The 18302-nt window shown below is 40.7% G+C and overlaps 1 protein-coding gene across 1 annotated transcript in view; it reads right to left on the bottom strand.

Moving 5' to 3' along the window:
- The window catches only part of MLLT3 (MLLT3 super elongation complex subunit), a 124178-nt gene that overhangs the window by 51571 nt on the left and 54305 nt on the right, over positions 1 to 18302 (bottom strand). Inside the window, exons 3-4 of the mRNA XM_069001878.1 lie at positions 12042 to 12124; positions 7115 to 7258 (exon numbers count right to left, since the gene is read on the bottom strand). Coding sequence (XP_068857979.1) covers positions 7115 to 7258; positions 12042 to 12124 — 227 coding nt within the window. The remainder of the gene's footprint in view (positions 1 to 7114; positions 7259 to 12041; positions 12125 to 18302) is intronic.

Raw genomic sequence — 18302 nt, forward strand, 5'->3', positions numbered from 1 at the left:
CTGTTTCTACAAATGCACACAACTGCAGGGTGCTGCACCGGGGCCAGGGCAACCTCTGGTAACCAATCTAGGCTGTGGGATGAACAGACGGAGAGCTGCCCTGCTGAGAAGGACTTGGAGGTGCTGGTGGAGGAGAGGCTGGACACAACCCAGCAATGAGCACTCACAGCCCAGAAAGCCAAATGTGTCCTGGGCTGCATCCAAAGCAGCGTGGGCAGCAGGGCCAGGGAGGGGATTCTGCCCCTCTGCTCTGCTCTGGTGAGACCCCACCTGCAGTGCTGCATCCAGCTCTGGGGTCCCCAGCACAGGAAGGACATGGACCTGCTGGAGAGAGTATGGAGGAGGGCCGCCAACATGATTAGAGGAATGGAGCACCTTTCCTACAAGGACAGGCTGAAAGATTTGGGACTGTTTAGCCTGGAGAAGAGAAGCTCTGGGGACAGTTTATAGCAGCCTTTCAGTACCTAATGGAGGGCTACATGAGAACTGGAGGATGACTTTTTAGCAGGGACTGTTGCAATAGGACAAGGGATAATCATTTTAACTTAAATATGGTAAATTTAGACTAGCTATAGCAATGAATTTTTTTACAATGGTGAGCCACTGGAACACATTGTGCAGAAAGGTGGTGGATGCCCCACCCTTGGGAACACCAAAGGTCAGGTGTGTGGGGCTCTGAGCAGCATGATCTAGTTGGAGATGTCCCTGCCACGGCAGGGGAGTTGGACTAGATAACCTGTAACAGTTCCTTCCAACCCAAACTTCTCTGGGATCATGCCAAGCCTGATGCATAGGAGTCACAGATCTACCACCCCACACACGTATTTACAGAGTCAGGAACTGTGTGAGCTGTCACAGGTCCAGACCAACACAATTGCCTTATTAATGCAAATTAGAGCTCCTGCAGGTGAATGAGCCACTATCAAAAATCTGTTGCCTGTGTCCCAGTTTTTAATTTTCCTGAATGAAAGGAGGCCATCAATAAAGCTGCAATAATCAGATCCACAGCAAGCTACCTGTTGCAGTTTCATTTACTGAGCTGCTCATCAAAGAACACCCTCATACAGCATATGCAGAACAGGCAGTGAGATTTACCACAGTGTGCTGCAGAAAAATTCCAACAGCACTTTCAGTAAGAGCTACAAGATACATATTAAAATTCTGGGAAAAATGAACCATTACTATGACATTTTGGCAGCACTCATCATAAATGGTACTCATCGTGCACCAGTAGCAGACAACTGGACCTCTTTGTGTAGCTCAAGGCTGCCACACCCCATGTCATTTTACAGTGAAGAACAGGTTCCTACACATCACTTCTTTTCAACATTAAAGAGTGCATTTGAAATATGGGAGGAAAGTAGTAATGATTTTAAATGACCACAGCAACACTAATAGCTTAAGCCATGATGATAAAAAATCAGCATGGACCCCAGCACGAGCTATTGAACGTGGGTATGTGGACCTTGTTTCAAAATTCCAGTGGGTAACACACTGCTAAGAAAAACCTAGCAGTAACACAAGTTCCATTAAGGCTGAAGTTCCAAAATATAAATCATTACCTAAAAAATACAGTCATCCCGAACAACTATTATTTATATTTAAACCAATATAAAAAATTTTAAGTTATTTGCTTGAAAGTAAAGTAATATGTACTTTAAGAAAATTCAATTACTTAAATATGAAAAGCATAACATTAAAGATAATCTCTTCCCTAGAGCAGCATTATACCTAAGGTTGGTTCTGGGAAGAAGCCAACTATTCCAACTGACACAGAGGAATTTGCCAGGAAAGAGGGAGGATGGAGAAAAGAGGGAAATCCCCGTGATTTCATCTTCATTACATGGATTATGAGCATAGGTTTTAGAACTGGCACTATGTAGACATCTCAACTGACTGAAAAGACGTTTCTCAAACCATTAAACAATAAAACCACAAAGATAAGAAAAAACCCTCAAACAGCAGAATGCAGTGGGTTTTGGCAAAACCTACATTTTTACCTTGATAATTCCCTCTAAAATTGCACCCCTCTCAGAATAATTCTTTGTCTCTCTGACTCATTAACAGATTAACTGTCTTTAAGGAATGAGCTGTCTTGCTACAGAAGCAGTGCTCTTGCATTTCCTAATGAATTTTACAGAAAGCAATAGTAAAGGACACATTTGTCATGAAATAGAATCATTACTACTCCAAAAGTGACCTATTTCTTGCATCCTCTAAACATGAAACCTCAAACCATTAACAGCCATTTGCATTTGTAACAAAGCAGTGAATGTTACTATTTTTGCCCACAGTGGTAACTGCTCTCTAGGAGGTAGAGAAAAGGTTTTTCCTTTTAGGAAAGAAAATTCAGCTATTAAATGTTGTCTATATACTCCTGGATTAAACAACCAATTTTGAGCCTCCTGCCAAAAAGGCAGAAATGTTTAATTTCCAATTAAATTTCCAAAACAACACAAACATTTTTATTTAAGTATTTGCAGCTATGAGAGTATCAACATGCTATCTTAATGTAGACTGAAAATATTTTCACTACTTTTTCCTGAAAGAATTGAAATTAGGTTATTTGTAATATCATATTCAAACAAGTGACACCTGAGCAAATCTTCTTTTCCAGTGGTAAAATTTAATTCTAAGATATTAGGCAGCTGTCATTCAGCATCTTCAAAATTAATTTGTTTCTACTAGCTCATTAAACAGAGTAGGTGTAATTTTCAGTTTTTTCTTGCAATTGAAAAACATGCAAGCCAAAAAAGCAATAGAACCAGTGCTACTGACAATATAAAATACATAAATGGAATCAGACCCTATTTGTAAGTGTTTTCTGTGGGATTCAACATTCAAAATCTACTACTTCAAATCTGAAGGTTTGTCTTAATGACTATAATTTCCCAGTGTCATCTCTCTTCTGAAATCCATATTCAGCAGTCAGAGTGCTGCCTCTTTTTCCTCAGGGTCTCTCATGTTTTAAGGCTGAAACTGATCACAAAACATAACTGAAAAATCTAGGTAGGAATGACCACATAAGGGTCAATGCTTACTGGTGTTTGCATGATCAAAACTTCAGTACCTACTCAAGCATAATTTTGTGCTGTGCCTAGACAATGAGCCGTGTAGGAGACTGCATGTATACAGTCCTGTCACTATCAGTAGCTTGATGACTTGCTTTGGTAAGACACAGATCAACTAAAAGTCACCATCTGTATCCAGGGTATCCCTTGGGGATTTCAAGCAACAGATTGCTAATTCACATGAGTATACATGTATACCTGGTATACAGATGATGAGGACTACACTGAGTAAATGGTGCAAAAAATTCTCAGGGGCAGCATTTCCACAGCAAACCTTTGTAAAAGGAATGTCATTCAGAATATGTATATATATATATATATATATACACACACACACAAAGATATAGAACATAAACAATGCATGGTTTGGTTGAATTTGTCCAGTGTACTCTTGAAAACATTTTATTTCTTCTGTAAACATCTCCTTTTCTAATTACAAGAATAGGCTAACTGAAAACAGGCGAATGGTAGAGATGGATTTGAGCATAACTAAACCTTTTCAAGGCACTGTGGGAAGTTCAGCACAGAAAATATATTTCTGAAAGTGGAAGGCTATATCCAGCTGGCAAAGTTTAAGACTGAACCCAAGGTTTCTATTTACCTTTCTGATTAGAGAATCTCTGAAGCCAAATCAAATCCTTCTTCTAAGGGCTGAAGATGTAACAGTCTCTTGGAAAAGAAATCAGCAAGTTGGTGACCTCCTAATAATGAAGACTGCCTACACATTTATGCTTCAATTCTGGTGATATCAAATAAAATGCTACAATACAAATATTCCACAGAGCTAATCTACATGATTGGTACCACCCTAAATGTCCTGTTTGCTTTAACTGAAGTGGCCACAGTGGCACTGCAAAGGCGTACTACACCTGAGTTCTGACCTTCTAATTACTCGTGATATCCCAGTGGTACTCTCTCAGTGAGCTACAGCATAGCCAGTATCCCTTACTGGACACAAAGGATGGAGAAGGGTAACAAAACTTTCTTATCCTGAAAGACAGAAGAACAGTGGCTGTAGCAATAACTTTATCTAGTTAACGTTTGGGATGCCACAAGATATATGTGTGGGGGAAAAGGGGCATTGAGAGTATCCAAGAGATAATTCAAGGAATCTGCAGCAAAAGACAAACACAGAGGCAAGCCTATACTGAATATGGCAGCATGCAGGTGAGCCTGCATTTCTCCCTCCAGAAGGACATACTATTTGTAATATGCATATGCTTATGCAAATGAGAAATAAGCATGTTTTGTAGTTCACGCCAGTCAGTTCATGAGATAAGTGGAGAAAAACCAATCAGATCTGGGTTTTGAGGTGCACAGAAATCATGCAATTTAGACCATTATTTAAAAGTTTTTAAGCAAAAGCCCACCACATTAAAGCCCACCACTCAATGCTACTACTCAGTGCTTTACATTAATATAGTATCTCATTCATTTTGAAGGACATGAGCTTCATTTTGCCAGATTCCTTGCCTATCAAAATTCTTGTTACTTGTTACTGTTATTTTTTCTTGAAGATAGCCATAAACTAGAAGTATTGATTGTTTTGACTTATTTTTAAGTGCAAACACCATCTCGTACTTTATTATCCTGTAAATGTTTTTCTTGGCCTAAAGAATGGAAGTTACAAGTAAGTTAATGCTCTGTATAGAACAGACAACAGACTGAATTCACACACTTGGAAGGGAAAGTCAGCTTTTCAGGGTTTCTACAGGAGTCAAAGAAAAGCGTGTGTCCACCATTTCATAAATCGGCTTCTCAGCACCAGGAGACGTAAGCCCTTCACAGAAACTTTTAGGGACAAGACAGATAGAATGCTATTACATTATTTCTGTCAAGCTGATCAGATAAACTCCCAGGTCACAAAGTCCACAGAGGGATGCAAAAAACACCAATAACTTCGGGAAAAGGTAATAATTTCTTGGACAGAAATTAGGGAAATGGAGAAAAAGAAAAAACCATGCAGTCTGAAGCATTCAGAAGACAAAAAGCAATGATGCAATGCATTTTAAGAATGACCACACTGATATATTCAGGGAAAGAATTTGATCAAAACATGCCACATTTTATTGTTCCCACTTAGGCAACATTTTTGCTTTTGTAAACTCAAGATAACTAAAATTAAAAGGAACAGAAAAGTAGCAATAAAAAGGAAGCTTCCGATTCTAACCTCTTAAACCATTACTCCCCAGCCCCAAAGTCCCTGCTGGCATTATTTAGATTTATTACACTTGTGGCTAAAGCTTACTAATCTTATCCAGTCTCTTGTTAACAAATATCAAAGCAGTGGCTCACAAAGTTTTCCAGAATACAATCTCAATGTTTTATTTGCAAACACACTAAAAAGTCAATACATTGTTGAGACATGGATACCCTCTCGCTCCTAATAAATGCAAACACAAAACACTGCTGATACTTCTATTTTGATTTTTAACAGTTCTCTTCTATAGATGGGCAATAGGGTCTTTCAGACTATACATGCTACTTAGTTTTGCTTTGTTTTCAAAGATTCGCTTCAGCAGACTGAAGATTCTCACACTAGCTCCCTCTTATCTTCAGCCCAGAACCTACTATTGTCTAAAGATACCAAAAAGGGTTACCCACTTTTATGATGACTGTTTCAAAATAAAGATAGGCACTGGCACTAACACTTGTAATTTCACAGCATGAAGGCTTTCTTAACATCTCTATCAGTGACTTGGTAAAGCAGGCAAAACACACTCATGAGGTCTGCAGAAAACAATCAACTGTGGAGTGAAGAACCTGACACTTCAGAGCAAGCAGGGCTTGGATGAGGGACCCAGACATCTGGAAGAATGGATTAGCAGCAGCCTCATGAAATACAATGAGGACAAATGCCAAATACCAAGTACTGCCCCAGCAAGGCAGAGCCCTGCAGCCACGATGCTAGGGCTGGAAAACAGCTCTGGAGCATGCCCTGGGCATGGGAGGGCTGTGAGCTGAGTCAGGGCCCAGGCAGCAACAACGGCTATCAATGGCTATTCTTGTGAGGTGGTCACAGCCCTGGGAGCCAGGGGAGGGTCGGAACTGTACCCTCTGCTTGGCTTTTTGTCAGACTCTATCTACATACTGCCTACAGTTTGGATCTCTAACACAAACACCGACAACAAAATGGTGGGAGGCGAGAGGAGGTTACTGAGACTGTGGGGCTGGAGACTTCATGCTGCAAGAAGTGGCTACAGGACTAGGGCTGGCTCAGGTCAAAGGAGGGATGGCTTCAGGGGCATCCAACAGCTTCTCCATTCCCTCCCATCAGCATGGCACTGATCGGAGGGAATGCAGAAGGCATAGGCTCTTCACAGTGGTGTGCGGAAGGAGGGCAAGAGGCAGCAGCCCAACCTGACACAGGAGAGGCTCAGGCCCATGAAGACGGCCCAGCAGTGGAGCCAAATCCAGGGAGAGTTTCACACCCTGGCAAGGAGGGGTGAAGTCCTGAGCAGACCCCATGGCTGAGCCTCCGACAGTCCCTGGCAGAATGAATTATGCTGTCATTGTGTGAAACACAGCAGAACAGTTTCCACTAACAGAGAAAGCATAAACCTAAAGGTTTGGCCTTTTGGGCCCCCTCATCCCTCCAAATGGGAAAACTTCCCTTTGGCTTTTTCACATCACTTAATTCTGGCAACACATAAAGAAGTTGGTACATTTTTCTGATTCAGACTGTGTAACATACTACACAAATTTAGGCAGGTTTGTCTATAGTTAAAAGTTTTGACTTGTTCTACCTTTGTAACTATTGAATTTATTCTGCTTAATATAGAACTATTTCTCTTTCAATGAAAGACACTTTATTTTCTCATTACTTCCATCACAGGATCATGTATTTAAGGAAGGCACATGATAATTTGTTCACCCATTCCACTTAAAGACACACACCAAGCTCCTGTATGAAGTTAATCACAAAAACACTTTACTTAAGCAGTTTCACAGTTAGGTCAATCTTTCTCATATAGTAATCATGCACCAGCAACAAGCAGCAACATCTTTATTGTGATGGCTTTTGACATGGGTGCAAGACTCACCCCTCCTGCCTTCAGCAGCTTTCTTCTGAATTCCTCTGTTGGGTTGTTGAATGTGAGCTTTTCACAGCGGAGGTGATTTACTGGTGGGTGGCCTTCAAGGTGCAGGAATAAGTCATAGTCAAACCGAACTTTCTTAGGTTCTTCCTGAGGGTTGAAAATAACCAGATAGAAACATCTAGCACCAAAACTAACTAAGTTGAAAACAAAGGCTACATAAACACTGTCAATTAAAATTACATAATTTTTAACCATTCTCTGTGTTCTCAGACACATATGGAATTAATCAAGCGTCAGTTGAGCTACAGTAATTTAGAGAATCACAGAAGCTCCTATCAGCCCTTGATAACACAAGGTAAAATGCATGAATTTCATGAAATCCTGACAAGGCTTAATTGACACTGCTAAGTCATGTTTGGCCCAGGCTACAGACAGGCGTATAGGCAAGTATCATGATTCAGCTGAGACAAGGTAACTCAGTAAAAAACACAATCACATTTCTGTGACTAGAGAGTACTGAAGACAGTGCAGTAAGTTTTGAACACAAATGTCTCCACTGAAGCCAAACTATTGTTTTCTTCACAAGTTATAGAAAGGGGGAAGTATGAATCTGCTGCAGCCAACTATATTTGATCTCTTATTTATGGGGTCTGCTCATTTCTTAAAGAAACTTCATTGCCTTCAGATAGATTTCAAGTGTTCCACCAGAACTTTCAAGCAATTAAAATTCTCTGCCACTGCAGTGAAAAAATGAAATTGAATGTTCCCTGTACCAATATGGAAAGAGAAAAAACAGAAAAGGCAAATTTATCTTGGGAGAAATCACCAGTGCTCTAGTGCCCTGAGAAAGCCTCAGCTGGAGAAGGACACTGGTGGCATCAGACAGACTTCAGTATCTTCTATCTGGTATTACAAGCTGTGCACATTTTGTGTTACACATTTACACAATCCTTCTAGAAGCTGTACGTGCATGAAGTGCTTTTTTAAGATGCTATTAAGCGGCCCTTCCTCCAAAGGTCCTGATGTGCAATGGAAGTCACAAAATCAAGCCTTAGAAAAGAACATAAATAAAATGGCAACTTGAAAAAAAGTTTCAGGAAAAAGGGAACCATGAGGGAAGAGTAGGAAGAAATACAGCAGAATCCTAGCACATATCCAACACTGCATATAATCAGAATACATGCTCTGTTCAGTGACAGATGCTTAAAAAATTCACATTAACCACGTTGAATTTTGATTCAGGAATCCAAGTATGGGAAGAACAGAAAGCATACAAATCTGAGTTATTCTAAAAGTTAAATCAGAGGCTTCAAACACAGCCAAGGGACATCCTGATCTGTCCCATCTCTAGACATGGAGCAGAAACAACAAAAGGAGACCTGAACTAAAGGTCTTGCCATTGTCTGTTTCTGAAGACAAAAGAAAGCAGTTTCCCTACATGGACTATTTTCATAGTTCTGTCATAGTTCATAGAAATTACAGATAATTTTCAAAGGCAAGCATGGATGACATTTCTTGTTGCTAGAAATATTAACATGATTTCATACAAAAAAAAATTGAAGTCATTTATTCCTTGGTCTGCTTAGAAAACTGCAGTGTTGCTATAGGCAACAAGCTGGTACCAGCAGCTTTGCCATAAAAGCCAAGTTGCAATAATTCATAAATGGTAGTCTTCAAACAATTTTGTGGAAAGTCAGATGAACACAACCAGCGACTAAAAAGCAGACTTACTACACAAAAGACTTCCAGTACCACTGCATTGCCATTATTTCAGAACAGGGAAGACAGAATAGGCTGCAGTTTATGAGCCTTATTCTATACGGACTGCATTTTTCCAGAGTAGAAGTCTTTGACCTAAAAGCATTTTTAAGGACTTCATCTCAATGACAAACTACAGCCTGCTGTTGCTGAATTTGGGAGCAGGGGTTGACTGCAATTTCTGTAACTCTTTAAAGCTCGGAATATTTTTCTATCATGGTGAAATATGTATTAAATTTTCTACCAATTTCAGTTTAGTTCTGGGAACATAAATCCTTTAATCCTCTGTGCTCCAGGCAGTTTCCTGTACCCCTCCTTTCTCTATCCATGAAGGTATTTTCTGAATCAGAAACTGAACAGCACTCTACTTTAATAAATTATAATGGTATGTCTCCTCTTCCTCCTTCTATCTCCTCTTTTTCTGTATTGGAATACCTGTGAACTGCCTTGTGGGAGGGAAAGAGCAGCTGAGCCAGAAGAAAGTAGTAATTTGCCAGTTCAATTTTTGTCCCACTCCTCCTTTGTATTGCACCCACCCCAGGGAAGGGCATGCTGCTGCAGCTGTGTGAGGGACTAACTGACTCACAGTCCAACTGCTTGTATTGTTGTATTCCATGACACCAAAAAGGGGTGAGGGATGTTTGCAAACTTCCTAATCCCATGTGTTGCATGAGGGTAAGGAGAGCCATAATCACTGCTGCCCTCTTGATCTCAGTCTAAGCCACAACTTCAGCTGGGGAACACCTGAGACTTGCAGTCTCCACAGTAAGAAAAAGAAGCCACAAGTCTGAGTGGAAAGCTAAAAGAAATGTTGGGCAGGAAGCTTTCTGTACAGATGCTCAATGATTCACTCCCTGTCTTCTGCTTTGTCCGTGGGATGAACATTTAACAGATGAGTTGAAGAGACTGGGCTGCTTTTCATTAGATTTCCTGAATGAATCAAAACAGCTTCCCTAATAGAAACAGAGCTAAAAAGCATACCAAAAATCCAATCAACTCACTGAGGCAGTTCTGTTTCATTTCCAACAGCAAACAGGGTAAATCTGAAGATCTGCTCTTCACAGATTGATACAGGGAACATGTCAGAATTACCTGCTCAAAACCTACAACTTCCAAAGTGCCTGAGCAGAATTATCCACACCTCACACCTTAACAGGGCTTTCTGTGAAAGATAAAAGAATACTGGAATACATACTTGAAGGCACACACAGCTAATCCCAAAAGAAATTTTAAGTGATCAGGGTTCCAGAAAAAAGTCTTTTACTATGCATTTCTATTTTCTTTCTGTTTTAGTCTTTCACCAAGCATTCAACACATTAAAGATATAATGTTGACTTCATTAAAATAATAATTTCAAACTACATATTGCTAATATAAAATAAACACACAGATATCTTTGAATCCCGTTAGGTATCGTAACAGCTCCACCAAGGCACATGACATATAAAGGGAATCTAAATAACTTTGGATATTAAGGTAGTATACACTAAACTTTGCAAGATTTTGCTCTTTAATTTCACACAAATCCCGTTCTTTTTATCTGAACTAGTTATTAGTAATGCAGACCATGTTATGTACAATTAAAGAAAACCTCTGCATTTGCTATTTGAGAGACTCACAGTAAGTGCAGCAACAATTACTTAGAATGTGAGGTATCACAACAACATAAGTTTTGTAGAATGGCACTGGGTTTGGTTTGAGCCTGGTAATGTTGAACATAATGAGTACTCACATACAGTCTAAAAGAATGCTTTTTAACAGACCAAGGATGCAAGATTTAAAAAAAGATTGTTTTGAAAGATCAAAACCAGAACCAATTATAAAGATTTGTAATACTAAAACAGAACGAGTTCATTAAGTAATCAACATAATCAAGACTGGTGTCCTTTCCTCAAGTATAAGTGGCTCTTAAACTTCTTTAAGCATTGTTTAAAGTCTGTCCACTTTTTAGCAGGGCTAGTAATTCTTCTGAATAGTATATTACACTTCTCTTTTTTAGTAAGGCAATTTTAATTTCACAGAGTTATCTACTAAATACTGTCCACCAAGAGTCAATACTGGGTGCAATATTGTTTAACTTCTCCATCAGTGACTGGGGCGAAGGGGCAGATGCCTCCTCAGCAAGTTCAGTGATGACACAGAGCTGGGAGCAGGGGCCAATACCCCAGAGGGCCGTGCAGCCCTTCAGAAGGGCCTCGACAGGGTAGAGAGCTGGGCAGAGAGGAACTGTCTGAAATTCAACAAAGGCAAATGCAGGGTCCTGCACTGGGGGAGGAACAACCCCAGGCGCCAGCACAGGCTTGGGCTGATCTGCTGGGAACCAACTCTGTGGAGAAGGACCTGGGGGTCCTGGTGGACAGCAAGCTGTCCATGAGCCAGCAGTGTGTCCTGGTGGCCAAGAAGGCCAGTGGTGTCCTGGGGTGCATTAGGAAGAGCATCGACAGCAGGACAAGGGAGGTGATGCTGCCCCTGTACTCAGCCCTGGTGATGCACATCTGCAGTGCTGTGTCCAGTTCTGGGCTCCTCAGGACCAGAGAGACTTGGAGCTGCTGGAGCAGGCCCAGCAGAGAGCGACAAAAATTGAGGGAATCTCTTTTAGGATGAAAGGCTGAGAGAATTGGGCCTGTTCAGCCTTGAGAAGAGACAACTGTGAGGGACCTTACTGCTTACAAGTATCTGAATGGGGGCATCAGTGGATGGATCCAGACACTTCTCAGTGGTACTGAGCAATAGCACAAGACTCACTGGGCAGAAACTGATGCACAGAAAGCTCCACGTGAACATGAGGAAGAACTTCTTTACTGTGCAGTGACAGAGCACTAGAACAGGTTGCCCAGAGAGGCTGTAGAGTCTGCCTCATTGGGGATACTCAAGAACTGTCTGGACACAGTCCTGTGCAATGTGCTCTGGGATAACCCTGCCTGTGCAAGGAGGTTAGACCAGATGACTCCCTGTGATCCCTTCCAACCTGACTCACTCTGTGATTCTGTGAAATACAATTACACATTTCTAAATATTACAGTAATCTTGGGTTGAGGAACAACACTGATAAAGATAGCTTTAAATCTAATTCTTAACCAAGTTTACAAACTAAACTTCAAAATTTAAAAAAACCCCCTAACTTCCCAATGTTTGTTTTTTTTTTTCTAATGAAAAACATGAGATTCCATACCTTGTTTTTGAAGTAAACCTCAATTGGTAAAATGAAACCAGCATATCCAGATTCTTCAACTTTGTAGGGTGGGTCCTTGCACACTGAAACAAAGAAAAAACAGTATTAACACAAAAAAAAAAATGTTTGAAATTCGTAAGCAAACCACATGAGTAAATCTGCAATAATAGTTCTATGTGGCACTGATACAAAACTGCACACACGTGGTAGGATGTATCTGCAGCACAACTCAACCTGAATTTTGCAGCAAATTTTTCTTGCCTGCATAAAACCTCCACTTTATAGATAAGAAATCTTTATTTCAAATTTGAAAACTTTATTATTGGGGAAGGGGAAACACAATACAGCATTCCATCACACAGTGAAGAACACGAGGAAGGTTAACTATGGTATTATGATAAAATAATATCCAGGTTTTCTTACAGGATTCAGCTTCTGTAAGAATGCAGTGAATATTACTAGTTATAATACAATTTTTTCCTTCAAGTTCCCAGTTTAATGCAAGGGCTTTTAGTTACTTCAAGTCCCCACAATACTGAACAGGAGATCTCTGAAGAAAGTGGCACTAGCTGCCGACTCCAGACAGTGACAAAAAGCAGGTTGTTACAGAACTTGGAAAAGAAGCCATCTCTGCCTTCTCCTGTTTGATTGCATGGCAATCTCACTACAGAATTTAAAGTCCATGTAACACATTAGCACAAAGGGAGGCTAAGCTTGAGAAACCATGCATCTAACTGCAGCATCAACTGAGATGCTTCCAAATGCTGCATTGCTATGTATGACAAATCATGTCTACAGCACTACCATCACAGTGAAGGTTTCTCCCCTGTAGATTGGTAGAATGATGCAATTAATAACAGAAAGGGTTGACTTCTTCAAGAAACATTTCCTCTAGCTCTCTCAACCTAGCTGACTGGAAAAAAAATTCAAGCTCTCAGATGAATCACAATTTGCTCAGATGTATACTCCTTTCAGAATTGCCTTGTAGTTTACAAAAAGAATGTATTCCAATCAACTGCACAGGGCCTGATTACCAAAATTATTCTTTTTAGCAAAGCACTGCAGATGGGCACTTAAAATCCTTTATCATCCTGAAAACATGACAAGGCCCTTCAGATACATCCAGGAATATAAATATACATTCCCAATAGTGCAATCAGTACTTCGGCTTTCCGAGGACATGCAAGCTTGATTAATCCCCAAGTAAACAAACACTGCAGAATTTTCTATTACTACCAGGCCATTTTCCTCCTGGTTTGCTAGCACCAAGCCCCTCAAGTGCGAGGGGGATTACAACAAGTCCTTGTTCACATACTGCAGTTGACTATCACTACCTAGTTCACTCCATTCAGCTAACAAAAAGAGCAAGAATAATCGCCTTTACACACTCTTCTGCAACACTGTCTTCTTGAAGCTACAGAAGTTCCTTTGTTTCCCCTGGCAAAAAAAACCGAGGAGCTATAGTTTGTAAAGCAGGATTTAAAAGGTTTTGAAAAAAAGCATTATGATGATTGGTCAAATCTAAGAAAATGGTTTCAGACTAAGGTCTTCAGTTGGAAACTGGAAGAACATCCCAGAAGTAGTATTTCACCTTATATTGGTACATCTTCTTGTAAAAAGACTTGCCAGCATTTGAAAAATGTAAATATAATAGTCCTAGTTAAGCGCAGAGGTTACAGTAATACACATTGGCAATTTTTCAGTCAACGATAAAGGAGTCTTCCTGCTCCTTCTCTGCCTTCAGAAGACAACTTGAGGAGAAAGCCTTCACAATATTTTTTGAATGTTCATGTACAGAAGACTGAAATCCACTTATACAAAAATGGGGAAAGATATCCAGCAGATACTTAATCAGATGGAAATGTAGAGGCTTTTGAAAAAGTGATTTCAGGCTGGATATTTGTGATGAGTCACAAATATCACATCAACCACTTCCCAAGCACTTAATTGGTGCAGAAAACCTCATTAGCATAAATATTTTTCATTGCTTCCCTCATTTAGCTCTTCTTGCAGATTTACACAGCTGTTTGCCATGCTGAATAGTACCTTATCAAAGTCTCACAGTCCTTTAAAGAGTCTGTAACAGCTGCCAGTTTTGACAAAGCCTGGAAAATGGGCTACAGAACAATCATCAGGAAACCACTCTGGGTGTCTTCCCAAACTGAAAGACAGGCTTTTAACACAAGGAAAATACTAGTCTGAACAAAACCTTCCTGAAAAGAAACAGAAGTGACTGAGCAAAGATCAGTGCTATTGTGCATGTGTAGACTGCAGCTATTACATTTTTCTCACTTATTTTGCAGAAGCCACCACTGGCAGAAGGTACTGACAGAAATGGCATCGCTGGGCACCCTGGCCTAAGCTGTTTTTGTTTTATTAGACTGTCATAAGGAGTAACCAGGGCTGCAGTGACATGTGTGATTTAGGCAAGCCAACAGGAAATCATCCTAGCAAGGTATACTGAGCAGAGAAAAGAGAAGTGGCAAGAGTTATGTAAACCACAGAAAAGGAAGTAAGAAAACATACAAAAAAACCAAAACCAGACAGGAGAGGAGAAGAGGGGAAAAATCCTAAACCTGTCATGCCGGAGGTAAAGAGAAACAAAAGCAAATTGCAAATATATACCAACAGAACACAACCAACAACAGAAACTAGGAAGGAGTGATTTTGAAAAAGGAAGCATCTGGAAACCTTAACAAATTTCCCAAAGCTTGCTAGAAAAAAATTGGCTATGCTAGACTAGGTACATAAGCAGAAAACACTATCCTGTTACAACTTCCCCCTGATCCAGAGGGATAGAGGCATTTCACCTCTGACTGCTCCTTTCCTTTAAAGTCACACCTAAAATGCATTTCAAGTGCCAAACCAAATGTCTTGAACACCATTATCACTAAGACTTAATTACTACAGCCAGGTTTTTTTCTCCTAAGGAAAAAGTTTGTATGATCATGATTTTCTCCCTCTCTACTGTATCTTTTGACTAGGTGGTCCAAATTCAAGGCAGTCTCTACCACAAAAAACTGGTGTCTGAGAAGGCAGTTCCAGAGAACATCTTCACTGAGATGCAGGAAGAAGCAGGCAACAGCATACAGAATAACAAACCAATTATAAGAGTGTCTCCTGTCACAAAAACTGTAGGTCCAGGAGAAGTCAAAAAACATAAGCAAAATTATACATATTTCTTTAGATGCACTGGCCAGATTATAAAGGGGGGGGGGTTGTTGCCTTTGTAAGGCAAAATAAGGCATTTAGCTCAGTTGATAAAGCACAGTGCTAATAACACCAAGGTTGTCCATTCAATCCCTGTACGGGCCACTTAAAATGCTGGACTCGATGATCCTTGCAGGTCCCTTCCAACTCAGAATATTCTGTGAGTTCATGGCACTGACCTGTTATTGTGTCTTTGCCAGAATAATAATTTCTCTTCTCTCATAAATGAAAGTTTTAGTCTTAACACATTTGCAAATACATCTGCTAAACAGATAGATTGACTAAAACAATTTTAGGTGCAATTTTGAAATAAAAATAGGAGCTCATGCAACACAGTCATACAGCTGAATTCTGTCCCTCATGTTCATCACGTTTCATTGTACTGTGGGATGAACATTGCTGTAACAAGCAGTAACTTGGTATGCTTAAGGCCACAGAAAAGAAATTATATCAAATAGCTAAAGCTATTGTCAAATGCTGCATAGGAGCTTGAATACAGGTGAAACCAAATGACTAGTCAAGTTGTAAAAAGATGGAGTGAAGAGTGGAAGGCATAAAAGCTAGAGCAAGAAGGCTCAGGTCCTAGGACAAGAAGGTAGAATGACAGTTTTCCTTAATGCTGAAGAACCATACACATGTGCAGACGTACAACTGCTCTGGTGATGAATTCCAGCACTGTGCACACCTCAGGTGCTCACCTAGAGTATACGGTCACTTAACCTCCAGTGACAGAGGACTATTCAGACACTCAGCTGCAATGCTAGCTGTATTACAAACAATTCACCAACAGGAATAGTCAGAAACATACTGGTTATGATGAGCCATTCATTTTGAGCTGCTTTCACATACCAAGTTCCAGTTATTCATAGACGATGAAAAGTTATTGAAATGCTCCTCAAACAAAACCCTGATCTCCTTTTATGACCAGGTGACCCGCCTGGTAGATGCAGGAAAGGCTGTGGATGCTGTCTATTTGGACTTCAGCAAGGCCATTGACACCATCTCCCACAGCATACTCCTGGAAAAGCTGGTAGCCCATGGCTTGGACAGGAGCACTCTTTGCTGGGTTAAGAACTGGCTGGATGGTCGGGCCCAGAGAGTGGTGGTGAATGGTGCTGCATCCAGCTGGCAGCCAGTCACCAGTGGTGTCCCTCAGGGGTCTGTACTGGGACCACTTCTGTTCAATATTTTTATTGATAACATGAATGAGGGTATTGAGTCTTTCATTAGTAAATTTGCAGAGGACACTAAGCTGGGAGCTTGTGTCGATCTGATGGGAAGGAGGGCTCTGCAGAGAGACTGGGATCAATTGGATGGATGGGCAGAGTCCAACAGGATGAAGTTTAGTAAGTCTAAGTGCTGAGTTCTGCATTTTGGCCACGAAAATCCCCAACAACATTACAAGCTGGGGACAGTGTGGCTGGACAGTGTCTGGGCAGAAAATGGACCTGGGGGTACTGGTCCACAGCTGAGTGAACGTGAGCCAGCAGTGTGCCCTGGTGGCCAAGAAGGCCAATGGCATCCTGGCCTGTATTAGGAATAGTGTGGCCAGCAGGAGCAGGGAGGTCATTCTTACCCTGTACTCAGCACTGGTAAGGCCACATCTTGAGTACTGTGTCCAGTTCTGGGCCCCTCAGTTTAGGAAAGACGTTGAGGCGCTTGAGTATGTCCAGAGGAGGGCAACAAGGCTGGTGAGGGGCTTGGAACACAAGCCCTATGAGGAATGATTGAGGGAACTGGGATTGTTAATCCTGGAGAAAAGGAGACTCAAAAGTGACCTTACCACTCTCTACAACTTCCTGAAAGGAGGTTGTAGACAGGTGGGGGTTGGTCTCTTCCACCAGGCAGCAACTGACAGAACAAGAGGACACAGTCTCTCTGCGTCAAGGAAGGTATAGGTTGGATATTAGGAAAAAGTTTTTTCATGGAAAGAATAATAAAGTACTGGAGTGGTCTACCCAGGGAGGTGGCAGAGTCACCACCTCTGGTGGTGGACATGGCACTTGATGCCATAGTCTAGTTGAGGTGTTAGGACATGGGCTGGACTCAATCCATGTTGGAAGAGATGGAGGTCTCTTCCAACCTTGTTATTCTGTGATTCTGCCTTCCAGCGAGCAATTGCAAGTTATCAGTGGGCATCAGTAAAACATCATCATTACTACTACTTGGTTTTACAAATAAAGACTGTTTCTCAATAATGGTTCAGTATCTGTTTAAATTACATTGCCTAATCATACCATCAAGAGGCCCTGCCGAGAGACCTTGACTAATCAGAGGGCTGGGTAATCACCAGCTTTATCAAGTTTAACAAAGACAAGTGCCAGACTCTGCACCTGGGATGGAGCAACCCTGGATGTAGGGTGAGACTGGGGAATGAGACACTGAAAAGGAGTGCTGCAGAAAGGGACCTTCCCAAATCAAGATATTCCATGAATTTGTAACACTCATTCTGTATGCAAGAAAGAGAGGAGAGTGTTCAGTTCTCATCCAGTGCATCCTACAACTGAATTCTTTTGATAATGCCTGCAGAACGAGTTACCCAAGATCACAAAGCCAGAACAAGCACTGATTATTATCTGTCCCCTGGTCTATCAGGAGAATACACCTTTTCTACAGCTCACATGAACAGCTCAAATCACTTATCTCAAATGATTTATTTCTTTATTCCACAAATGAAGCACTACTTTTCTTTCACAAATGCATTCCCATGGGTTGCATCAGACATTAACTGACACTGAAGGAACAGATGCAATCAAGCCACAATGACACATTTTACTGACTACACTGAAGCCTTTGGACATAATAATAATAATAATAATAATAATAATAATAATAAAATAATTCTAGTTAAAGCTATCTTTCTTAAAAGCTTTAATATGAGATTCATTTGCCAGTCTAACACTGTTGAACACTTCATTATGAACAGATTTTTTTCTTTATTAAATATACAGTTAGGATGAACAAATAAAAGCAAAAGTTCCCTTTACACGGATTTCAACACAACATCAGGATGATGCAGAATAATGTCTGCAAGAATTTACACATATTTTA

Source organism: Aphelocoma coerulescens, assembly GCF_041296385.1.
Source record: "Aphelocoma coerulescens isolate FSJ_1873_10779 chromosome Z unlocalized genomic scaffold, UR_Acoe_1.0 ChrZ, whole genome shotgun sequence".
Lineage (NCBI taxonomy): Eukaryota > Metazoa > Chordata > Aves > Passeriformes > Corvidae > Aphelocoma > Aphelocoma coerulescens.